The sequence below is a fragment of the Nylanderia fulva genome, unplaced genomic scaffold, assembly GCF_048542155.1.
Source record: "Nylanderia fulva isolate GAGA-0341 unplaced genomic scaffold, ASM4854215v1 Scaffold110, whole genome shotgun sequence".
NCBI lineage: Eukaryota > Metazoa > Arthropoda > Insecta > Hymenoptera > Formicidae > Nylanderia > Nylanderia fulva.
Genome location: NW_028189303.1, coordinates 137,855 through 164,954, shown reverse-complemented (window position 1 = coordinate 164,954; position 27,100 = coordinate 137,855). Strand labels below are relative to the sequence as shown.

The window sequence follows — 27,100 nt, the reverse complement described above, 5'->3', positions numbered from 1 at the left end:
TTTCGCGTGTTTATATATTTTTAAAAGTGCTTAAATATATTTTGCATTCGCTTTCGTTTAAAAAAGTTGAGAAAAGAGAGGGAGAGAAAGATAAAAAAAAATAGTTGCAATAATTAAAAATTTTTCATATTGTATAATATATAATTTATATAATATGAATATAACTAAATATATTAGTGAACAATTTATTTAACAGTAAAAATATGAAGAAAAAAATTTATAATGTATATATATGTATAAAAATCCGTATAATCTTTTCAAACCATAATCGCGGGGAATATTTATATATTTATATTATAATGAAATATTATTTGTATCATATTATAATTTAGATCGAGATAATTTAGTGTTTAATATTTCCTTCCACCACAGTGGACGTTCCAAGTTTTCTTTGTTTTTGAATAGCCACTCCTTTATGTGTTTGTATACCTGCAAATTAGAAAAAAATCCAAATTATGGAAATGGAAAATAATCAATGTGGAACAATATTATATAGATATATACATTGCCATCGGACATTCCCAGAGGGGAATTGAGCACAAAATCAGGAGGCGCCAGGACATCAACCAGCGCAACCGCGTTGTCTAATAGATCTCTGCACAATGATATAATTCCTTCCCGTAGAAAATCGCCTATCTTACTGTTAGAAGAAGCGTAACCACTGTCATACAAATCTCCCAGTCTTTTTTCCAACGTTGCAGCTCCGAACAAAGAACATAATTTTGTTAGTACCTCTCGTTCGTTCACCTTCCATTTCGGATCTTGCAAACATCTAATGAAGTATAGCATTAGAGCGTGCTGCATAAAGAGAAAAAAAATAAAAATTAGGAAAGAAATTAAACATTGCATTAATTTGCATTTTTTATGATAGTACTATAAATCATGAATTGTAGAATTAATTTAAATAACAAAAAAGCATGTACATTTTTTGTTAATAATTGTGGGGCATCTTATACCAAATCAATGATTTTTTTTCCGACCATTTTTTGAATTTTTAAAAATCGCATTTTTTATATTTTACATTATTTCAATTTAAAAAATGAATATTTACAAAATTAATAAGTATTTATTTTGAAGTTTTCAGGAAAAAATTACAATCCTTAAAAGTTCAAAATGAGTGCCTATTAATTTTTTAAATACTTATATATGTTTTAAATTAGAGTAGTGTAAAGTGTAAAATATCAAGAAGTGCGATTTTTGCAATTTCAAAAAATGGTCTTAAAAAATGAAAAATATTTGAATTCCCTCTGCCAAAAATTTTATTTTCAAGTCTAAAATGTTATAAATTTTTTGTTGAAAAAAAATCGAAGAGATCCAATTGAGAAAAAAATTATTAGTTAAAATTGTTAAAACACTTGAGTCTGATTGAACCAACATCAGGTTGGTTTTAAGTACGACTTAAATATATATTTGTTTTTATTTATTTAAAAAAGATAAAGATAAACACATATTTAAGTTCCACTTAAAGTCAAAATAACGTTGGTGCAATCAGGCCTTAAACACTTAATTAAAAAAAATTTTTTTAAATATTTTTTGATAAATACATTCAAAGACAAAAGTGACCATTTTTTAAATGATAATATTTTTATTTTTTGTCAAGGTATTTAAAATTATTTAAATCAATTTTTAAAAAAAATTATATTTTAAAAATCAATAAATATAAAAAAATAAAAGAAGTTACTTTCAGTAAATATAAAAACATAAAAAAGCTGAAGCAAATAAAAAATGATCGGAGAAAAAGTTGTTTGATAGAGAATGTCCTATATATTTTTTTATTTACCTCGCCATATACAAGAGATAAAGTTCGCGCCAAAAACATTTGGGAATTGTTCCTTGTGTCGAAATCAGACACTCCGTTTGATTTGAGATTTTTTACACGCTCATATGTCTTCTTCACATAATAACACACCAACCACTTAAAAGTGAAGAATAAATCTAAAAAAATAGCGAAAAACATATATTAATAATTGCAAAAAGTATAATAATAAGTCGTTTATGCATGATATTGGACAAATAATTTTTAACAGCATAAATTTTGTTACAGTAGTATATATAAAAATTATGTACTCTCAGGGCTCAATGTATCTTCTACTGTAGTTTGATTAAATTTGGCATTCAATATTCGTACAGCGTCAACGAGAAAATCCGCGGAACCAAGAGGAGACGGCACCGATCGTCCATTAATAACATTAGTCCATTGACTTAATAACCAATTGCTTGCTTGTTGGATAAGTATATTGTTCTCACCCTCATATGTGCAATTTGCATCGTTGTCGGCTCTTATGTCGCCCAAACGCGACACTATAATAATAACAAGACGACGAGATGACTATATATGCTATTATTAAAATATATATATAACGAATATCAAGGTTGGGTAAGTTAATGATTTTTTAAAACTAAGTTATGTTAAAGTTAATTGCTTATAAAATTAATTTAGTTGAGTTAAAAGTTCAAAGTTTTTGAACAAAAAATGAACTAACTGTCAATTAAAAAGTTAAGATTAAATTAACTGAAGTTAAATAAAAAGTTAATTTGAAAAAATATTTATATTAAATTAGAATTTTCTTTGTTAATTCTTTTAAAATTTATAATAACAAAGAAATTTTAATTTTTATATAGAAATATATTTTTTGGTAATTACAGGTAATTGATGACAAATGAACATAAAAATTAATAATACTTTAATTTAAAAATAATACGTTTATAACTTATAAAAAAACAATAATAGTTCAGAGATAAAAAAATGTAACTTAGGAAAAAGTTAATAAGTTTAAGATAAAAAATAACTTGAAAAATTAATAGATTTTAAATTAACTAAGCTAAATTAAAAGTTATTAATTTTTTAACATTTTTTAATTTTTAACTCTAATTAACTAGTTATTACCCAACTCTGAGTCTAATATACCAAAAATGGCTTTTTTGCGAAAGATTCAAATACAAAGTTTTGCTGAGATAGCAAATATTCTGCATATGATAATAAAGTCATATAATTATATTCATAATTTGTAATTTAGGGCTATCGATATACATATATAGTATAACTTGTTCGTGATAGATTCCACTAAATAAATGTTTATTTATATAGGCTGTCTCTTACATTTTAATTATTCACTTTGACTTTTTTTAAACAAATGCAGTTTAAAAAGAATGTTTAAGATAAAAGTTGTATGATTTAAAGGGGGACAAATAATGATAAAATCAATTTTGGAAAAATTAATTTTTTTCCTTAAAAAATCTCTTTTAGTAGCATCTCTATATCCATAAGAAACAGTTTATTTAATCTTTCATAATATGACTAAAAGGTAAGCAAGATATTGAAATAAAAAGATGCATTTTATAAGGAATAAACAAAATATACATTCATGATATATTCGATCAGACTTTCTAGATAACATTAATCTTTTTTACAAAAAAAAAATTTTGTATAAAAACATGAATTATTTTAGATATTTGAAATAAGTTATAAATTAAAAGGCCAACTTAACAAGCTGATTAATTAGGTGTTAACAATTTATTCTAAGTCATGAAAATAATACAAATGATAATTAGTAAACGTTTCGACTGTACGACAGTCTTTATCAATACAAATATCGCTTTGCTAACATATCCATAAATCAAATAATTTGGAAAGACCGAACTTATATCATACATGTAAAATATATAGACTTATAATATGAAAAACGCAGTATAACACATTATAATTGTTGGCTTGAATTACGGCTGATCGTTCGAATTAGTCGTTAAAGAGCCTAACCCCGAACATCAGATTTCTATAGTTCTTTTTAAATAAACGTCTAATTTTGTAATTCATAATGTAATAATGATATGTAATGAATTGTGAAATAATTAATGTGTTAGCCTGAATATTGGATATTTGATTTTTAAATAGATAGTGATCACTTACATCTATGTCGAGACGATAAAAATTCTTTAAAATATTTCTTGTTGAAAAACATTATAAACAATGTATACTTTGTAAGAAGCAAATTTAATATATGTAAATTACAATGTCAGGACGCTGTATATATACCGTCATGCTAAGATGACAGACAATTTTTCTAAAATATCAAAATAAGAACCGTTAAGTTGCTCGGTGTTCTTTTTTAAGTTGATACTGTTTTTTTCCTCTTTAATGTATATCATTTCCGATATCAACCTTTTATAATAATTCCTTTCGTGATCCAAGATTTTTGTATTATTTTTAATTAAAAGTATGTGTAAACTTTACAATATGATCAGAAACCACCGAGTGTCTTGCAGGATCCAATCTGATATTATTTTTATGTTTATTTACTCTTGTACCTAATTGTCTTTTAGTTTCCCCTACATATGTTGCATCACAATTATTGCACGATATTTTATATATGACACCCGAATTATTCTGACGATTATCTCTGTCTTTTTGTGTTTTTATGACTCTATTTAATTTTTTCAAACTTCTGTATCCTACTATTATGTTAGATTTCTTTAACTCTGATGCTACTAATTCCGAGATTTTTTCAATGTATGGTATCGCTATAAATTTTTTATTGTTGTTATTATTTATGTCATTATTATTTATATTATGAGTCATTTCGGTGTTTAATCTATTAACTATGAGGAACTTCAGTCTTCTATTAATTTCTGGGAAAATGAGATCGAGAGAATAATCATTACTTAATAAAATCTCTATGATTAATGTTAAATTTTTACTATGAAAAATAGGATGTGATAATAGTATTGATCGGTCTACTAGATTATATATGACACTTTTTTTTATGACACATAGGATGATTTGAATAATATGAAAGTGTTCTACCCGAAAATGTTTTTTTCTGAAACCAATCAATGTGAATTATGTTATTTATAATTTTGAGTGAAATGTCCAAAAAACTTATGCAACGGTTGTCCTCTCGTTCTATTGTAAATTTTAGTCAACTAAATATGAGACCTGATCCTCCGGCATGCAAACTAAAATGTCATTCACATAGCGATAGTAAAATCTTACATTTGCATTAATTGTATCAAGTATCGTAGTTTCTAAATCTTGCATGACAATATCTGCTATGATTGGAGATAGAGGCGACCCCATAGGAGTTCCATGAATTTGTTTATAAATAGTATTGTTAAAAGTAAAGAAAGTTGAAGTTAAAATGAACTTAATAGCATTAACAAATTCATTGTTGCAAATTAATGGGTGGTTTTCAATATGCCACCTGTTATTTATGCTGTCTATTGCAAGGTCCAGAGGTACATTCATGAACAACGATATTACATCCAATGATATAATTATTTCATTATTGTTTAATTTAAGATTAGACAATGTGTTACATAATTCAAAACTATTATTCACTTTAACTTCAGTTCAAAAAGAACTACAGAAATCTGATGTTCGGGGTTAGGCTCTTTAACGACTAATTCGAACGATCAGCCGTAATTCAAGCCAACAATTATAATGTGTTATACTGCGTTTTTCATATTATAAGTCTATATATTTTACATGTATGATATAAGTTCGGTCTTTCCAAATTATTTGATTTATGGATATGTTAGCAAAGCGATATTTGTATTGATAAAGACTGTCGTACAGTCGAAACGTTTACTAATTATCATTTGTATTATTTTCATGACTTAGAATAAATTGTTAACACCTAATTAATCAGCTCGTTAAGTTGGCCTTTTAATTTATAACTTATTTTAATTTTACACGAGCCGAATTTTATTTCTCATTATATATATTTAGATATTTGATGTGCTAATGAAATTTGATTCGCAACAACATCGTTTTCAGCAGATTTTGTCTGATTTAAAATAAGTTTTGGCTGTAAACTATAATGTTATTAAAATATATGTACATAATCGTTCGAATATCGTAACTTACTTTTTAAATATCCATGACCAGCGCAAGACTCTCTGCAGTCTTGAATCGCATCGCGAGCAAGCCACGAACACAATGGTTTCGTTGCAGAAGACAACACGTGTATTTCCATTCCTATGTCGGCGCTAAAGTCCGCTCCCGTGAAACGGCTTATGAGAAAATCAAGCATCGTTTTGTAAAATTCGACCGAAAATATTTTCACCGCAAATGTCGCAGCTAAGTGAGGAAAGATTCGCCATTGCTGAAACAACGTTTCACGTCAAAATTAATTGCAATTTTTTGTATATATTTTATCTATATATGCATATTTATACATGACAAAAGAGTTAGATATAATTATATATAATTATATATATAATTATATATAATTATTGTATATAAATATATGTAATATCTTATACTTTGCCATTTACAAGTATACATATTTCTGCACATTTATGTATAATTCTATTCTGCATAAATATATGTATAATTCTGCATAAATACATGTGAAATTTTTTTTCCCGAAATACAAATTAAATTTGAACAAATTAAAAAATTTTGAGGTAATATACATATATGTACTTGTATTTGATATTCTATAACTGGCAGTTCGTCCTCCTTGTTATTCGTTGGACCAAATTGTCTCCTAACTGCACTATAACGTACGGCTATCGTCAAGGCGAGGATCATATAATGAGCACTTATCAAGGTAATACTGCTGCGGGCTGATGATAGTGCGCTTAATGTCGAGCCTGATACAAGTAAAAAAAGTGAAAATTAATTGCAAAAAAATTGTACAGGGTGTTTCTAAAATACTTGGACAAGCTCTTTCTAGGACGCGTCAAAATAAAATAAAAAGTTTCCAAATTTTCTTATCTTAATTTGTCGCAATAACATCGCGTTTGGCTCTTTAGTCGAGATGAATATGATGATTTAAAAATTGGAGAGCCGACTTAAAAATATTCTTATTATAAAATAAAAGGATATACCCTCCTCAAAATAATTAAGAGATAAAAAAATTGTCTAAAAATAGGCAAATTTTTAATAGCTATTACTTTGTTTTGAAAAATGAGAATTTAAATTTTAAAAAAGCGTTTTAAAGCTTGAAATCTCTACTTTTGGAAGATCATAGACCTTTTTTATTTTCTTCAATTCTGATATTTTCTATTTACAGAAAAACGACGAATATAACAAAATGGAAAATTTTCTTCTCACTTTGTAGATTTGTCGCATGCAAAAGAAGATTTGAAAAAAATTTTTTTATATTTTTATGTTATATAAAACCTGAAGTTTTCCCTACAATTTTTTTTTCAAAATTTAAATTTTGATCTTTCCTTATAAAATTATCGAATATATTATATAATTGAATATAATTACGTGCGCAAAGCAAAGTTTTATTATTCTTTGATAATAAAACTTTGAAAATTGCAACAAATGTATAAAATTATTATTGCAATTAATGCATAAAAAAATATATATATTAATTAATTATGCAACATATAAAAATTCAATATTTAAATCTTTAACCAAAAATACGAACGAAAAAATAAAATTTTCTATAAGAATTTTTTGTGATCAAATATCTACTATATATATATATATATATATATATTCTAAACTATATATATATTCTAAATATATTTTAAACATTAACACAAATTTAATATTTGTTTCATATCATAAATTAAAAATTAAAAAAAACAGTACTTGATACGATTAAAAATTCCGGCTTTGCTAATTTGTACCCATTTTAAATCGTATCTCTAACAATAAAATTAAAAAGTTATAATAAAAAATGAAAGTTTATTTTTTACAAAAGTTCTCAATCTGCAACAAAACATATCTAAACATAAGAACGTTATATTTATAATCATAAATTTTCTTAAAAATTTAGCAAGAATACTTTTTATATCACACAAAAGTATAAATATAAGTTTATCATTTTTTTCATGTTAATATAAAATGAAGCGCTGTCTGAGTTAACATTCGGGTTAAGGAGTTAATTGCTGATACTCACCATATCTTTTTCGTTCATTCTTCACAGTAAGAACATAATTTCCGTTCTCGCTGATATTCGCCGTACGATTTAACAGGCAGGTACGCGGTATAGAATACTCGTGGAACATTATGAATCCATTGTCTATTCCATTAAGCCCTATCTTTTCGCCCATGTCACCAATGGTAACACCGGGAAAGGGTAAGTGAGTTTTTGGATCGCGAATCGGGACGACGAAAAGATGGAGGCCACGATTCACCGCGTCCGGTGTAATCAGTTGTGCAAATATGATGGCGTGCGTGGCACATTTTCCTGCACATATTCATATATTCATGAAATATATATATATATATATATATATATATATATATATATATATCAAGAGTAATGAACAGAAATGTGCAAAATAGGTGTCCAAACCCTATTTTTGGGTTTTGGTCTCCAAAAATAGGTGTCCAAACCCCATTTTTTAGTTTTGGTGTTCAAAAATAGATATCCAAATTCTATTTTGGGGTTTGGTGCCCAAAAATAGGTGTCCAAACTCTATTTTTGAATTTTGGTGTCCAAAAATAGATATCCAAACCCTATTTTCAGGTTTTGGTGTCCAAATCCTATTTTTGGGCTGGAATTATTTTGTATATTTCTGGTAATAAAGTATATTATATACCTTGATTATTAACTTGTAATTAAGCTTAAAACTCACCTAAACCTGCTGACCAGCATTTTGCGGCTTCGAAATCGGATGTATGAAGAATGAAATTTTTTGTTTTTATATCATATGTTGCTGTGGTACGCATGCCTTGCGCATTAGAGCCATGGGAAATTTCAGTTAAAGCAAGACAGCAAATATACTAAGCAATTAATATCTCAATAAATGTTATATACTTTATAATAAATAATTTTAAATATTTCTATATTTTATTCATACGTACATTTCCGTTGTTTAATTCTTCAACGAAATGATGATGTTCGGTGCCTAGCGCTAATATAGAGGTTGTTACCAGGCCGTTTATAACACTTAATTTTAGCGGAACAGATCCGTCATATTGGAAGAGATAAAAATATTTTTCTCGAACATGCACTGGCTAAAAAAAGTATACAAAATTATAAAGTTTGAACGTAAGACAAATATTTTTTTATCATTATTTATTATAAAATATTTTTGTATTTGAATACTAATAAAAATTTATAACAAAGATAATTTATTTATAGCAAAATATTAGAAACAATTGTTTCTTATAGATTAGGTACTGAAAATCAAATTTCATAACACGTCATGTTACTAAAATACTTGAGGTTTAATAAATAAAAATTGTATATTAGCTAACAAGTGCGGGAGATCGTGCGGATATTGTCACACTCGGCTTCGCCTCGTGCGCCAAACTTCGCCGCACTCTCGACCGATTTATGACCCGCACATGTTGGCTACGATATTTTGTGTGACCGGTGCGTAGGAAAGGGAGCTCTTTCTAAAATCTCATTATATGCGTAAAGGGCGACTTTCCGCGCGCCGGTTGCACAAAATAATTTTTTTTGTTATATTTAAGATTTTTTTTGTAAAGAAGTTAATCTTATTTAGCAAGTCTGATAAATATCACACACACACACATATACATGTATATATATATATATATATATATATATACATGTATATATATATATTGTTCATCTCCTGCTACAAGATGTATTTTTTTTATTTTAATATCTTATTTTATAGGAGATGAACGTGACATTGTGATCAGAATTTTTATTAGATCATGTTGATCTTTTTACAAAAAAATCTCATATATTGCAAAAAAGCGATTTTTGAATATTGAACTTCAATTATTTCGGAAATCTGATGTGTTGGTGAAAATTGGTTTGCATTTTTAGCATCCAAAAGTCTATAAGAATCATCTCGTTTGATTTACAATAATAAAAAAAGTTTTTGTAAACTAGTATAATTATTATGTTGTAACTTTCTATAGTGTGATATTATAATTGTTAGATAATTATTTATTATACAATTAATCAAATAATTACATTTATGTTATTGTCACGAAGTGCGTTCAACTGAGCATTGCATCGCCTTCGAGTTTCATCCAAGCTTATTGAGCCTATTGGTCTTTCAAATGCTGGATTGGTTCTGATAAATTCCCATAATTTTTTCTAAACATTTAATTATTTACGATATATATATATATATATACATTCTTCAAAATATAATTAAGAGATCAAAAATAATTGCCCAAAAGTAGACAAATTTTAAATAGCTGTAACTTTGTGTCAAAAAATGAGAATTTAAATTTTTAAACAGAATTTTAAAGCTACAAATCTCTATTTTCGAAAGATCATAGCCTTTTTTATTTTCTTCAATTCTGATATTTTTTACATACAAAAAATGACGAATATAACGAAATGGAAAATTTCCTTTTCACTTTGTAGATATGATAAATTAAAAAAAAAACGATTTTACGGGGAAAACTTTAGGTTTTAATGTGAAAATATCAAAAAATTATTTTAAATCTTCTTGTGTATTGCAACATATTTACAAAAAGTAAAAAGACAATTTTTCATTTTGTTATGTTCGTCGTTTTCTGTATATAAAAAATATCAAAATTGAAGAAAATGAAAAAAGCTATGACCTTTTGAAAGTAGAGATTTCAAGCTTTAAAACGTCTTTTTTTATAATTTAAATTCTCATTTTTTGAAACAATAACTTACAACTATTTAAAATTTGCCTAGTTTTTGAAGAATTTTTTTTAATGCTTTAATTATTTTGAGAAGTGTAATTATACATATATAATATAAACTATACATAGCTGTAAAGTGTTACGTATATAATATAATTAAATACATAATTAAAATATTATATATATGTATATATATATATATATATATATATATATATATATAATATTAAAACTTATCAATTCTAATACCTGGAATCGCACGCCATCCTCACTTTCCAAAGTTAACTTGAACGATTTCCAATTAAAGGTCGCTCGCTTTCTGTAAGCATCTAATGGTCCCTTGGGCAAGTCCTTAATTAAATTATCGGCGGTGGACATTGCGTGTTTCTCTCTTTGAAACTATAATTGCAACATATTTTATAAATAACGACTATAAGAAAATATTAAAAATAAATATTAAAAGTAATAAATATAGATAAAATTAATAAAAATAATAAATAATAAATAGATAAATTATACACGAAAAGAGAAAAATTTAGATCAAATCTAGGCTTAATAATTAAAAATTGTTTTTACGTCATTGACATTTAGCTTTAAAAATTTTGATAGAGTTTATTAGTTTGCTTGGTTAAATAGATATAACAAAATAATTTATAATCGAATTAAAAGTCATACATATATAAGAGATACACTATTACTATTAGATCATAAAATCAAATCGACCATAAAAAAACATAAAACACGAAAAAAATCACTTAAAAAGTTCATTAATAAACATCAAGCTTCAATCGTAAAATATGTAAATTGTAGAGATGAAAAGAAATAATTATTGTGCTTTTTATGGATCATATAACGTATTTTTTTGCAGAGATAAAATAATGAATATAAATCTCGAAAAAAAACACATTTTGTATTCAGATCAGATGACTCATCAAACTTGAATGATAAGGCAAAATGCTAGGAAATAAAATAGTGATTTTCTGATTTTTTTTGAGTAATAAATTATATTGAATGCATAGAAATAAGAAAACAAAGAAAGAGTAATTACGACAATTATTTCATAGCGCACTTAAAGGGATCCCTCACGATTTTTGTTTTATCGACGCAGTCATATATTTTCGTACTTTTAGTATATTTTCTTTTTTTAAATGTGATATAATTAAAAATGCTGCTCTACGATTGCAATACATGCATCAATAATCCCAGGAAAATTCGATTTGATATATAAAAAATGAGAAATAATAGTTTTTATTTATATTTTTATCTCGATTTGACATCTCGAATTGCAGATGAACTGTCAACTTCATCATAATATGTACTTTATATAAAACATATGCACTTTATACGAATAAAAATGCACATTCCCTGGGATTAGAAGACACGAAAGAAAGTACTTATACTCTAAACTTAGATTAGAAGCCCAGTGAGAAATGATGGTCGAATCGACGTCGATTCGTTGTCGAATCGATGTCAAATTCGTCGAATCGATGTCCAATCGATGACAATTCGACCAATCATTTCTCACTGGGAGTCTAATAAAAATTTGTAATTAGAAATACGATTTATACGTGTGTGTGCGTGCATTGTGTATACTTGTATATTTGGATATATGTGCTGCTATTTTGTCGGTGTTTGTCATTTGCTGAGGAATTCCCTTAAAGTTAGAATAATTTTAAAGTTTTGGATAAAAATTTTGGAGGTAGCTTATATAATTATTTTAGGTAATTATTTATATATTTGTCAAAATGTTGATGACAGAGAGATTTTATCTAAATATATATAATAATTATATAATAAATGGTAATACTAATTATATAATCGCAAATCTGCAACGTGAATTTTCTTATCAAGAAATATTCTAACTATTCTAATGGATAAAATAATTTATTTAGCAAAATAAGGCAATTTGTTTCGACTTTTATTGAACTACATTAATCTGACATATTTAAGGTAGATCGGATATGCGCAAGCTTATCGACAATCACATGTTGCATAAATAAAAGTAATTGTCTGCAAATGAGATTGTTAACAATTTATATCAGGAAAGAGCGCAAAGAGATCGATAGTTCGATACGAACGAAAGTTTCAAATGTGACTAACAAAAGCCAGGAGTGAGAACACAAGTATTTCGACATGCATTTCGAGATTACGACAGTAATTGTTATTCTTTTTTCGCAATTTATCCACGCCGTCAACGAAAGGTAAGATAATTCGTGTGTAAAATAATTGTGTGTCTGAGCAAAAAAGTTTACTTTTGAATGTAAAAAAAAAAATTAAAAAGTGAAGAAAAAAAAGCTTTTAGCTTTTGAATCAAATCATTATCGAGGAAAAATTAATATTTTTTTTAAATTATAAAAATTGTGCCTTTTATTCAATTAATATGTAAATATTAAAAAAATAATTATTAAAAAGTAACAAAAAATAATTTGGAATCAAATTATTATTGAGAAAAAAATTAATCTATGTTATTTAAATAGCGTTACTACCCAAGAGGAACAGAAAAGTCAAAATGATGTCAATTTGACCTTCTGTTCTTCTTCTGACAAATTTTTATTTTTATTTCTTTATATATCCGAGAAAAAAAACAAGAGATTTCATTAAATCAAAAGTAAAGCAAAAAAATCTGTCCTATTTATATCTTACAATAATTCATCCATATATTAACTATAATTATATAAATAGTTAATTTGTATTCGTCAATATTAATTTATTCAAATTACTTACCCCGTATAAATTCGGTGTTATAATTACTAATTACAGTTTATAAAATATAGATGTTGTCTAGTGTGTCACTTGATTCTGAGATTACAGAGTCTGCAGATCGATAAAGTGTATTCTGTACTAAAAATCCGTGGTCCCTATGCGGGCGTCTGCAAATAAACTGCTTCTCTAATTTTACAGGAACAATTTCGGACGACTACATCGATGCGCGCGCGAGATAGACAATCTGAAATTGGTGCTCGAGCGAATCATAGAGGAAATCGCGGCGCGTAGCAACTGCATAAATTTTATTACTGATACCACTTATCGCGGACTCGTTGATGCCCGTTCTATTGAAATATCTCATCCTTTTGTATCAAAATATGATGTAAGTGACAGCATTATTCGCGCGCGATTATTTGAATCAGAAGCTCCATTTTCGCGCCAAAAATTCAAGCGCTTGTAATTATTAAGTAAATAACTTTAATAAGAAAATAACTAAATAAGTTAAATATAACTACTTCAATTTGACATATTTTATATACCGGGTCATCGAAAAGTATCGGACCCCCCTAATATCTTTAGTTAGAATGCATTTTGAAGAAAATGTCCAATAGCAAAGTTGTATGGTTTCAAGCGGGGAGTAAGATGAATGACCTTGACTTTGACCTTGACCATGTCCTTCAAGATCATTTCAAGGTCAACCTAATTTTTGTAAATGGAATCCCCTACATTTTATTGCATATTATTATATAAATTCTTATATAAATTTTTTATTTGACAATAAGATGGTTCTGTCCACTAAATTATTTATGCAGTTAATTTTATTTTTAATCGGTCAAATAAAAAATTTCATAATGATAATATTAATATAGTAAAACAGATTTTAACTAATAATAAATTTCCATTACTTACCATTAATAAATATATCAAAAAAGACTACAATTTTTAAAAAATAAGAACTCCAATAATAATAGCAAGGAAAATAGTAATATTAATAACTTAAATGATCGTACATACATTGTGTTACCATACATGGGAAATTTCAGCGACAACATCTCTAAATCGCTTAAAAAAAAGGACTAAGAGTGGTATATAAATTACAGAAAAAACTAAGTAGCCTTATCAAAAGAGATAAGGATACCACTCCTAAATTAAATAAAACAAATGTCGTTTATAGATTGAAATGTTTCTTACATAGGATAAACAAAGAGACATCTAAATATTCGCATAAAGGAACACCAGAACAACATTAAAAAGCCTGAATCGAATCTGTCAGTTGTTAGCAAACATAGAATAGAATCACGATTTCCGGTGGCTTGACCCTTGTATTTTACATACTGAAAAACATAGACGTAAAAGAGAGATTGCTGAATTGTTATATATTAAAAAGCAAACAAACACAATCAATTTTCAAACTGACACAATCTCAACTCTGTTTATGATAAGATCATTGGAATAATTTAGCGTCTTGTATTAGTAGTTGACAGAATGTCTTAGCGACATGTTAAAGTTCACAGCGCTTAACATATCATAATTTATATTTCTATATCTTAATGTGGCTTATTCAAATTGTTTTAAGTAAGTACATTGTTGTCTCTCCTTGCACGAATTGACTTGTATTTAGTTTTAGTTTTGCGTCGCTAACTATTGATTTTTTATAATTTTAGCACTTGAAAAAAACCTAAATTTAAGGTCGTGTACTTCATATCTAATAAAGACGAATAATATTAATAAGAGCCAGTATGGTCGAACTAATCATTAATTTCCTTATTATTTTTTAATGAAAAAATGTTTTATTGTTGTATGTTATATGTTATGTTCGTGGTCATATGACAAAAGTATTATAAAACCGCACGACATAGTTTGCACGACGAAGTTGTTATTTTTAGCTGGGAATCGTCAATTTGTGACTATGTCATTCCACTATCAATGTTAATAAAAAATCGATCAAGAGAGAAAGGAAAAAGAAAGATGTTAAAATGATCAGAGATTACTTACATGATAAAAAGTTAAACAGAAGTTTTTTAATAGATAATGTATTTAAAGTTGTCATGAGCTTCTTATTGTTGCGGCGTTTAGAACATGACTAATCTTATTTTTAATGTTGAATTATATAACAAAAAAGGTGAAGCTTTATAAACAATGTACATAAATTTAAACGATTTAAATATTTCCTCCGGCTAAAAGCAATGTCAACAATAGTTTTGAATTGTATGGCACACTCTCTGGTAAAAAAAATTGATACGTCGGATATTTTGGTGTTTTTGGATATGATATCGTTATTTATATATAGCAACTTTCCTTTAAATCTTGCAATTGACAGCATAAATAATAGATGACGGACTACATTAAAAAACACAGTAATTTGAAAAAGTGAATTTATTCTAATCATCAAACTTATTTTGACATCTACGTATTTTATCTTTAATGACAACATTTATAAGCAGATATATGGGACTCCTATGAAAAACATGTTGATGAAATATCGATATCTAAACAGTCCCAGCAAACACAGTATATAAATGTTATATACTTAAGTATGTTACATGTAACGTATATGTTAGTTGTAATTTCCCACTCATAGATGTAACATTTTTAATATTACATATATTACATTGTAGTTATATTGTCATTATATCCCAAGATAGCACTGACTTATCAATACATCAATGTGCTATTTGATATATAATTTCAATATAACAACAATGTAATATATGTTATATTAAAATGTTACATCTATGAGTGGGAAATTACAACTAACATGAATGTTACATGTAACGTACACGTTATATTACCTGTTATATTCTGTTTTATTATAGCAATGTAACAATTATATATCGGTGTTTGCTGGGGTTATATTGCAAAGACTTACATCAAGTCATATATATATATCTCATGAAAAAAATCTGACAATCAAATCGTTTCTTTTGTTTAGTATATCGGCAAATTGGATTGCGTCCGTAAAAAATTTTTTTGATATGTTTATTATTTACTATGGGGAAAACACTGTGTTTATTTTACAAAATTGAAAAAAGAAAATATAAGGGAAAAATTATCAAATTAGATGTGTGAACAGACTGCATGGTTACTTACATTATATGCTGTACGTTAATAACACTCAGGAACGTTCTGTATCTGTCGTGTCTCGATTTGATATTGAGTGGAAAAGGGGACCAAACATATATATATATATATATATATATATATATATATATATATATATGTGGATGAGTGTAAGTAAGAAAGGGGAAAGGGAAGTTGCCTTATATTACTCTCCCTCCAATCTTTTCATGATTTGTATGTAATAATCGGGTAATTTTTCTGTGTCTGTTTGTTTGTTGATACCTCTCTGTTGTTTTTTTTATATAAATCATCTCGGATGTCAACCTCATACAATAGGAAGGCTCCTCATCTAAGATCTTAACGTTTTTCCAATCAAAATTATGGTTGAAATTGCTCATGTGTTTGCTGATTACTGATTGCGGATTGTAATTTTTTTATGTTCTTTAATTCTAATTGTGAGTTGACATTTAGTTTGTCCTATATATGTAGCGTATTGAGAACAATTTATTTTATACACTACATTACTATGTGTAAATTTATTAAGTTTATCTTTGTGTACTTTAATGTATTTATTTAATTTATTGATTGAATAAAACCTTGCGTGGAATTTTTGTGCAAACTGTTTGATTTGTTTAGAATGTGCATGTTTTTTAACTAATTTTATGTTGGACTTGTTAAAAATATTTCTTGACTTAATATAAAAAAATGTTCGTTGGTTGTTCAAAATGTAATTTAAATGTTTAGGGAACACGTTGTTGACTTTACAATTGTTTAAAAAATTAATCCTTAATCTAAGTGAAATACTTAATTTAGTTTGATCCAGTGTTTCAACAGTTTGTCAGAAAAAAATCCAAATGTCAAGTAAAGCATATTAAAGTATTCAATGTTGTTCCGTATTTTTTTAGCTAGCGGTGTAAAACAGATAATTGAATATAGGATAATTGAATAACACATAATTAACTAGTTATTACCCTACCCTGCTTTATTATCATACGATAATTAAATGTCTTCTTCTTAGTTATATTAAATTTATAATTCAGATTCGATTCAGATTTGATAATAAAGTTAATAATTTTTTTAAATTAATAATTTTTGAAATAAATATTTATCTTTCGTATTGTTTATCTTCAGATCGCCGTGCGCGATAACCAAAATTTTTCGCGCTCGAGGAAATTGACGGGAATACTTGAGCATATCAAAGCTATAGGTTGTGACTCGTATGTTATACTATTTGCCAATGGTTTGTTAACGTCGCGATTCTTGCAATATGTTGAAAGGTAAGCAATCAACAAACAAGACCAGAGGGCAGATTTATATAACAATTTATTATATAAAAAATTATTAAGACTAGATATTGTCGAAAAATGAATATTTTATGAGATATTTCATAGTGTAAAATTACGTCAAATTAAAGTATTGTACAAAATACCTCATAAACTATTCATTTTTTGGTTCTATTTTATAACTCTGTTGTGTCAAATATTGCGCCAAATCAATTTATATAAAAAATTGAAGTGGTTCCATTAAAAAAAAGAAATAGATTGACCTTCAAACAATTTTGAAATTCAATATTATCAATTTCTTTGCCCTCAAAAATTATTTTTCGAAATATATAACTATTCAAAACATTGTTTTTAGACATGATATTTAAAAAAAATGCAGTATTTTGTATATGATAAATATATATATATATATATATATATATATATATATATATATTAGAGTGGTCGTTAAATTGAACATTATGTTGGATGGTCATAAATCAGCTCCAAATGTAGAAAAAATAATTCTCTAATTTTTTCAGATTTTTATTTTCAGCCTTGAGTCACCCTGTTTACACGTGTTATGTTATATATATATTCTTATATCAGTTCATTTATTTATTCATTTATATGTTATTTAAATATTATTTATATATTTTTTATAATTTGAAAAAATACTTAATTTTTTTACTTCAGTTCTAGATGGAGTCAGCTGCAAAAGTAGTGAACACAATTATTTAATTTTTCATAAAAGATAGTCATAAATATTATATGGGCTATTCTGCTAATTATATTATTTAACTATTTTATATTATTTTATACTATATTTTCGGTATTTTCAAATAGTTTCAACTTTTTTTCACTAAAATTTCAAACTATTTACAACAAAAATTGATGATAGAAGCAGCTGCAGAATTGTGGTATTAATAAAATTATTAATAAAATTACATGCCAACAGGGAGACTCAGGACTCAAAATAAAAATCTGAAAAAATTAGAGATTTTTTTTTCTACATTTAGAGCTGATTTACGACCATCCAACATTAAAATTTTGAAAAAACCTATATAACGACCACCCTAATATATATACGAACGGACGACAATGTGACTCGTGTGCGCCAATTATTGAATTCAGACCGTCGAATGAATGTTCGCTTAATGTCGGAATTATTGAACTTGCCGAAAACGATTGTTCACGAGATTGTATCGGAAGACTTGGCCATGCGGAAGATTTGCGCAAAACTTGTGCCCAGAGTGTTGACCGATGCGCAAAAGCAACACCGAGTGGAAGTTTGTGAAGAACTCAAGCAACTCTGTGCAGATAATCCCAATTTCCTGAACAACGTTATCTTGGCCCCGGCGGACTTTTTTTTATTTCCTCGGCTGAAAAGGGAGCTCAAAGGACAACAGCTCGAGTCGGTTGACAACGTACAAGCTACTTCGACGGCCTCCCTGAACAGCATCCCAGTCAAGGAGTTCCAGAAATCTTATGACGCATGGAAATCGCGTTGGCAAAAATGTATTGACGCAGAAGGGTCATACTTCGAACAATTTTAAGTTGTTTTACCTATGCGATCAATAAATTCTTTTTTAAAATATATATATATATATATATATATATATATATCTCGTATATATATATATATGTATAATTTCATTTTTATGGTGTTTCTTTCGCATTTCTTATGTCGCATGCGATTTTTGCAGGGAGCGTCTGATTAACACACGCGGTTACTTTTTACTTCTGCACGATAATCGGCTCTTTAGACCGGAATTGCATTATATCTGGAACCGAATCATTAACGTGGTGTTTGTACGGCGATACAACACGTACAAGTATCGTTCCGGCGAGCAAATCGCTTCTGAGCGAATCGATCTCAACACCGTTTACTACCCATCGCCCACGAGGGATTTCACGGCGATCAGGTACATCGACACCTGGCGTGACGGCAAATTACGTTACGGTAACGATCACTATGTGTCAAAAACCACGGATCTTCACGGCAACGGTTTGCGGTTAGTAATACTTGAGTACACAGTTGGAAATTTTTATTGTTAAAATTTTCTTGTTAAATACTTAACACGTTTTATGTGCAGGGTTGAGAAGTAATGCGTTACTTAAAATTGTAACTTAAAAAATTTCAACAATTACAGTTACATTTTTTTTAGTAACTACAACTTAACTTCGTTCTATTTTCTGCATCTATAACTGTAACTTAACTTAGTTATATTTTTTTTGGTAATTATAGTAACTAATTTAATAGTTAGTTTATTTCAAACTTAGGGCTAACAATTTTTCAGAAAGTTACTGTCTAATATTTTATGAATTTTTTAACTGAAAAATCTGAACTCGATAATTTTTATTAATATTATTTATTGTATTAGAATAAGAAATTAATTGATTACAAATATAAAAAAAGGAAAGGAATACTATATAAAACAAAAGCCATCTATAACGAGCAAAACAATTACGATGTCACATTATTAAAATATTAAAACATTTATTAATATTATATACTTAAATAAAATTAAATTTAATTTACATATACATATACGTTTCGACTGCACGGCAGTCTTTCTCAATATAATACAATGTTAATTGATAATATACATTATATAATTTACATTAAGCCTCAGATTTGGTCAAAACATATTTAATTTTCTATCGATTAATTAACGCAGATTTCTATTCGTCTATACTCTCGCTTTTATTATTGACATCTTTGTTAAGAAAAATTTTTTTACAATTATCATTTTGGATTTTACAATAATATTAGAAAGCAGAAGTCGTTACAGTATACTCTTTCGTTGTCCATCTTTTTATTACTAAATGTTTTCGAATTATGATCAGGAGTCGATAAAAGTTCCGTAATTTATTCTGGCTATCAAAATATAATTTTTCTTATAACAAATCATTTTTATTCTTTTTAATACGCAATGTTATTGATGTGTTATTCTGATCAACTCATAAACGATACTCTTATCTAATTTAACACAAATTTTTAATCTGGGTAATATTATAATAGATTATTTTTTCCTTGAGATAGAAATCTAAGAAAAAGAAAAGAGGAAAATTAATACATTATTTATTCTTTACTTTTTTTACAATTTACTTTTTAAATAAAAAATTTGAAGATATAATATATATCTAAGATAAAAAGATAAATTTAGTGCAGACTTTAAAAATAAAATATTTACGGTGTATATCGATTTTTTTATTATATAACATATTTAAAAGCAAAATATTATTGTAATTGGAATGGAAAGTGTATTTATTTTAATATTAGTTTAATTTTCGGCAAAAAATTACAGAGTTGCAGTTTTCGAACATATACCAGCTGTGACCGAAGCATCACGAAATCACTATGAAGAAGGCACAATTGCAGACTCTAAAGCTTTGGGTATCGAATTTGAAGTACGTATTAGAGTCAGAAAAGAATACTAGAGCTTTACAAAAAGATTAACATTAAATAAATTAATTAAAATAAAATAATTTTAATTAAAATAAAATAATTTTAATTAATAAGAAAAATAATCTCAGAAATAAATATTTTTATCGGCTCTCAATATAAAGAATATAAGTATGCTGCCTTCTAAGCCGGGCAATAGAGCCAAGGAAACGAAACGAAAAATTAATTAAACGGAACTGTATCTCAATTTGAGATCCCAAAGTTCCACATATAAATTAATTTCGAAACTTACATATGGAGAAATTTAATTAATTTTTCGTTTCGTTTCCTTGGCTCTATTGCCCGGCTTAGAAGGCAGCATACTTATATTCTTTATATTGAGAGCCGATAAAAATATTTATTTCTGAGTTTATTCACGCCTGGGCTAATCACGGCGGTATTTACTAACATCTACTTAAAAGGCAAATAAAAAATATGGGATCGAAAGGGTCTGAATAGCTTAGTTGGTAAGAGCAGTCGCCCGGAAAGTGAAAGACGCGGGTTCGATTCCCGCTTCAGCGACTTTTCGGACCTATATTTTTCTCGCTTATTTCTCCATATGTAAGTTTCGAAATTAATTTATATGTGGAACTTTGGGATCTCAAATTGAGATACAGTTCCGTTTAATTAATTTTTCGTTTCGTTTCCTTGGCTCTATTGCCCGGCTTAGAAGGCAGCATACTTAAGAAAAATAATATTATCTCATAAAAATATGTTAAAATAAATTAAATTAAATAGCGTATTAAATATTAATTTTGTTTAGATTACACAATAGTACAAATCAATTTAAAATAATTCAAATGAGTAAATTTCACTATACTTGACAACATTTCAAAAATAATTTCAAATGTGTCCAGATAATACAAAAGTATATATTTTTTTTCAGTCGTTCTTTTCATTTCTTTACTATATGTTATTACAGAATTAACGTTTTAGAAATTGGAATCGGTGTTTACGAATTTTTATTTATATATTGTTTCAGTTAATCCGAATCATATCAAAGGCAATGAACTTTAAAACAGACTATTATATGCCTCTTAATATCGCGAGCGATAAATGGGGTAAAGCGGGTGAAAATGATAGCTATACAGGTCTCCTTGGAGAAGCAATCAATGGAAACGCCGATTTCTATCTCGGTGATCTGCATTATACGCTACATAATCTGAATTATTTTGATCTATCCACGCCATACAATACGCAATGTCTCACCTTTTTAACGCCAGAATCGCTGACCGATAATTCGTGGAAATTATTGATATTGCCCTTCAGGTACGTAGATACACATCTATATGTCATATCTAAAGAAAAATTATTTTTTTGAAAACCATAGTAGAAGATTGAATCATTACATTAAATAAAAATAAAGAAAAAAAATTTACAAAAATAAAAAATAGATAAAACTTTAATATTATGTTTTTTTTAAATTTTATTTAATATTATTTTGTTTTATTTAATATTTTATTAATTTTATTAAATATTACTTATTTAAAAAAATTAATTAATTTTAATATTATGTTTTTAATTTAATTGTATATTATTTTATTTTTTATTTAATGTTATTTATTTTAATTTATTTAAATTTATGTATCTAATTATTAAATAAATAAATAAAAATAAAATAATTTATAATAAAATAAATTATTTTTTTGTCAAAAAAGATTCTAAAAGGGTTAGCAACCCTTGATTAATATTATCGCAGTACTGCTTGTCGGAATTTCATGCTCAGAATTGCAACTTTTGCAGGCTGAATGCATGGATAGCGGTGATTTGCACCCTGTTGATAGGCGGCGGAGGTCTCCACGTGTTTGCGTTGCTCTACCAGAAGTATATAAGCTCGCGTATGCGTCCTAAATTAGACGCGGCAAACGCGTACGATGGCACAAAGGGTCTGTATCTGTTCACTGAATTCCAGAACAGCATGCTGTACACATACGGTATGTTGCTTCAGGTGTCTTTGCCGCGCTTGCCGAACAGCTGGACCGTGAGAATCTTCATCGGCTGGTGGTGGATCTACAGCATCCTGGTGACAGTTATTTATCGCGCTAGTATGACGGCCACCCTCTCGCATCCCGTCGCTGTGTATAGTATACATATACAATAATTATAATATATAGGATGAAAAAATTGGACCGACAAAGAAATGAAAATTATAGAAAAATTAAAAATTGGAAATAAATTTAATTAAATAATAGTAATATTATTATTATTAATTATTTAATTAAATTAATTTTAAATTAAAAATAAGAAATTAGACCGACAAACATTGAAGGGAAAAAGAAGCAAACTGAACATTTTTTTGGTCAAATTGTTAATTTTCGCAATGACAGTTGCTTGATGCTATGACCATAATTTTAATTTGCCGAATTTTTATTATGTACATAATATTTAATTTGCGAAATTTCTATTATATACATAATTTTAAATCCCGAATTTTCATTATGCGTATAATTTTAATTTATTGAATTTCTATTATGTACATAACTTTAATTTGCTGAATTTCTGTTGTATTGTTTGAGAACTATTTTGTATATATACATATATGTATCTCTTTATATATATTTTTCTCATTTTATTAAGTTCAATCGAATATAATTATGTGCGCAAAGCGAAGTTAGTATTGCTTGATAATAAAAATTACAACGCATGTATAAAATTATTATTGCAATCAATGCATAAAAATATTTTAATGAATTATGCAACGCATAAAAATTTATTATTTAAATCTTTAACAGAAAATACGAACAAATAAAATTTTCTACAAGAATCTTTTGTGATCAAATATCTACGCTTTTATTAAACTCGCACGAGACTTCATATCCCATACGTCCATCACGCTGCGCGGTTCGCGCGAGACTGATTCTCGTGCGAGCGCGGGTCACGTGATCTCGGTTTCGCGATACCTCGCACATGGGTCTTGCGCGAATCTAATGAAAGCGTAGATATTTGATCACAAGATTCTTATAGAAAATTTTATCTCTTTGTTCGTATTTTCTATCAAAGATTTAAATATTGAATTTTTAAGCGTTGCATAATTAATTAATATAATATATTTTTTATGATTACAATAATAATTTTTGCATGCATGCGTCACAATTTTTGAGCTTTATTATCAAAGAATTATATAATTATTTCGCTTTACATGTGTAATTATATTCGGTCAGATTAAACAAAATGATATATATATATATATATATATATATATATATATATATAATATATGCTATATAAATTTAGTATTTATAAGCAGATTTCTTAATACAGTATAATAGGAAGTTACAAGTAAAAGTATAATTGTGTCGACTCATAAATCAAACTCAGTTTTGTTATCAAGTTTAATTATGATAGCAAATTATTGTTAGTATATAGTAAACTGATAGTAGAATATACTAATACAAATTTGAGAAATACAATTCAATAATTTTCATTAGAAAATAATAGAATTGATGCTACAATATATTGTATTATAAACAGTGTTATATTTTAATTTTATATTCTATTATATATTTTATATTTTAATTTTAATTCTCAAATGTCTATTACGTACATAATTTTAATTTGCCATATTTTAATTATGTATATAATTTTAATTTCTGAAATTTTGTTATGTAGCAGACAACACAAGCGCGCTCTTCGCGCGCGTTATTGATATTATTTTTATTTTTTATTTTACAACTGTCAAATTTTCAGACCTTTACGATGGCAATTGTTTGATGCTATTAATATAACACACAATGTTAATCGAGACAACCAATCAGCATCGCGGATAAACAGCAACAATATTTGCGATAATCGACTTCGCATGTCTTTTTTAGAAAGGGAACCAGAATTTCTGGGCTCCCAAGGTTTTCTTGTCAGATATCATGTATTTTTCTCAGATATGTATGTTTCGATTTTACATAGTGAATCTCTATTTTACTTACTCATTACAGAGTAACTATCGATACTTTGGCGCAGCTGACAAGATTGTTGCTGGCAGTAGGCGGTTGGGATGAGGAAAGCAAGGAGTTTTTCCTCGCTTCTTCGGATCCGCATAGTCAGGAAATCGGCAACAAGTTTGAGCTGATCGAGAACGAGGAAGAAGCTGTCGACCGAGTGGCTAATGGGACCTTTTGCTATTACGAGAACTCGTATTTATTGCGATACATTCGCGGAAAACGGATATTCGAGGAGCAGAACGATCGGAGAAACAAAAGCGAAAGAGACACCGGCTCGGCGGTGAAGTACAATTTGCATATTATGGAGGAATGCGTCGTCCACATGCCGATCGCGTTAGGACTGGAAAAGAATTCTCCCTTAAAGCCTCATGTGGATTTATGGGTATTTTTCTTCATTTCTACTTGCAAAATTTCGAGATCTTAAGAAAAAAAATTTTTGCAATATTTTTGAGAAAAATTCTTCTGATTAATTGTAAGTATAAGCACCGACAATATAATACCTCGTTGGTGATATAAGTATGGAAATTCAAAATTATCTAATTTATTATACATTTTATATGGAGATGTCATCGACATGATATTTAAATATATTTTAATATAAACAATATTTAATATTTTTCAATATATAATACTTTTTAATTAATATTTAATATAAGAAATGTTTAAAAACTAATTAAATTTTATGTATATATATAACTCGGATTTATAATAGTGTAAAAAAAGTAACGAATAGTTATTTTTTTTAGTAAGAATAATGTAGTAACGAGCTACTTTTTAAAATTGGTAACAATTTAAGTAACGATAATAATGAGAGCTACTTTTATAGAAGTTCCATCCACTTTTCCAACTTTACACAGTAAGAAAATTTGTGTTTTCCTGTTAAAAATGGTCCCCGTTAACATTTTTGTGTTAAATATGTAACAAATTCAATTTGTGTCAATTTAACATATTACTGTTGTGTTAATTGAACTTAAATGTTAAAATATTAAGACAACTAAAAAAAAGATGTAAAAATAACACTATGCATCTATGTTTAATTTCACACAATAAATATGTTCTGTTTTATTAGTGACAAGTTTTATCCGTTAAAATTTATAGAAAAATATTGATTTTTTATTTTATAATAAAGTGGGGATAATAAAATCTAAAATCAACATATATTTTTAATTAATTTTTAGATTAAAGTTATATGTTAACTTCACACAAAATTTATTTTAAATTATTTAAAATTTTGCATTTATTTTGTGTTAAAGTATTAACGCAGTTTTTTTGTGTCTCTATATTATGTTAAATTAACACAAAAAAATTTCTGTGGACTGTTTGGGACATATATACATATATATATATGATATCTGTTTTTAACAGAAATTTTTCAACTGTTTTAATGACTCAATGAAGATTATGTCTTTTTCATTGTCTTTTACGTCGTTCATACACAAGCACACCGTTTTCGTACATCGGAGATTTATTTAGCATGAAATTCTCATATATATTCTAGGTGAGACGGATGACGGAAATTGGTTTGGTGCAAAAATGGCTGAGCGACGTAATGGAATGGGCCAAGATTAACGAATCTCGACAAAAATCGGAGTCTGAAGCAGCTCTGATGGATTTGCGCAAATTGTATGGCGCACTCATTGCCCTGGGAATCGGTTATTTTCTCGGTTTCGTAGCTTTATTTGGCGAAATAATATATTGGAGATACGTTGTCCTGAGAGATCCCAACTACGATAAATATCATCTGGATATATTTTATAAGCACGATAAATCTAATAAGACTTGAGCGACAATTTTGATCTTTATTCTGTAGTGTAAACAAAAATATTAAAAAGAATATATATAAAGAAAAGATTCGTGGATTATTTATTTTTTTAATAGCAGATGAGTGAAATATCACACAATATATAAAACAAAAAATATTGATAATAATAAAGAAAGGTAATTATAATATATATATTGAAAGAAATCTTTTAGTTTTGCCGAAACTTTACAATAATATATTGTCTATTTTTATACGTAAAACAAGAATCACATTTATATTTTTAATTATTTATTATTTCTAATTATTATTATAGAGTGCGATTATTATATTTTATTTCTATTATTTATATTAATTTTTTTATATTATTTATTATTTTTAATAATAATAATAATATAATTATTATATTTATTTATATTA

At 27.2% G+C, this 27,100-nt stretch overlaps 2 protein-coding genes across 4 annotated transcripts; one reads left to right on the top strand and one right to left on the bottom strand.

Annotated features, from left to right (window-relative positions):
* Window positions 1-104: 104 nt before the first annotated feature.
* Window positions 105-16,377, bottom strand: LOC114936724 (peroxisomal acyl-coenzyme A oxidase 3-like). 3 transcript variants are annotated; one of them, XM_029310017.2, is made up of 12 exons: window positions 16,307-16,377; window positions 10,760-10,909; window positions 9,861-9,986; window positions 8,771-8,923; window positions 8,542-8,689; window positions 7,860-8,150; window positions 6,425-6,594; window positions 5,864-6,101; window positions 2,068-2,301; window positions 1,781-1,935; window positions 505-798; window positions 105-429 (listed from the first exon to the last, which is right to left on the bottom strand). In XM_029310017.2, exons 2-12 carry the CDS (start codon window positions 10,886-10,888, stop codon window positions 322-324), a joined length of 2,046 nt encoding a protein of 681 aa, XP_029165850.1. In that variant the 5' UTR covers window positions 10,889-10,909; window positions 16,307-16,377; the 3' UTR covers window positions 105-321. The 3 variants fall into 3 exon arrangements, with proteins under 3 accessions (XP_029165850.1, XP_029165851.1, XP_029165849.1); XM_029310018.2 differs by lacking the exon at window positions 16,307-16,377 and adding an exon at window positions 15,212-15,285; XM_029310016.2 differs by lacking the exon at window positions 16,307-16,377 and adding an exon at window positions 13,235-13,492.
* On the top strand, window positions 12,480-26,763 carry Ir68a (Ionotropic receptor 68a). The gene is made up of 9 exons (XM_029310015.2): window positions 12,480-12,711; window positions 13,412-13,598; window positions 17,408-17,553; window positions 19,245-19,553; window positions 20,850-20,952; window positions 21,969-22,255; window positions 22,730-23,065; window positions 24,916-25,303; window positions 26,420-26,763. The coding sequence occupies exons 1-9, from the start codon at window positions 12,644-12,646 to the stop codon at window positions 26,702-26,704; spliced, it is 2,109 nt and encodes a 702-aa protein (XP_029165848.1). The 5' UTR covers window positions 12,480-12,643; the 3' UTR covers window positions 26,705-26,763.
* The last annotated feature ends 337 nt before the right edge of the window (window positions 26,764-27,100 follow it).

What these genes read in the sequence shown, in the direction of transcription:
- LOC114936724 (XM_029310017.2), bottom strand. Translation starts at nt 10,888, where the DNA reads ATGTCCACCGCCGATAATTTAATTAAGGACTTGCCCAAGGGACCATTA. An exon ending in TATCTCTTGTATATGGCGAG is followed by an intron (nt 799 to 1,780) that starts GTAAATAAAAAA and finishes CTCTTTATGCAG; the next exon opens with CACGCTCTAATGCTATACTT. An exon ending in TGGGAATGTCCGATGGCAAT is followed by an intron (nt 430 to 504) that starts GTATATATCTAT and finishes TCTAATTTGCAG; the next exon opens with GTATACAAACACATAAAGGA.
- Ir68a (XM_029310015.2), top strand. Translation starts at nt 12,644, where the DNA reads ATGCATTTCGAGATTACGACAGTAATTGTTATTCTTTTTTCGCAATTT. An exon ending in TTATTGATATTGCCCTTCAG is followed by an intron (nt 22,256 to 22,729) that starts GTACGTAGATAC and finishes CAACTTTTGCAG; the next exon opens with GCTGAATGCATGGATAGCGG. An exon ending in CTCTCGCATCCCGTCGCTGT is followed by an intron (nt 23,066 to 24,915) that starts GTATAGTATACA and finishes TACTCATTACAG; the next exon opens with AGTAACTATCGATACTTTGG.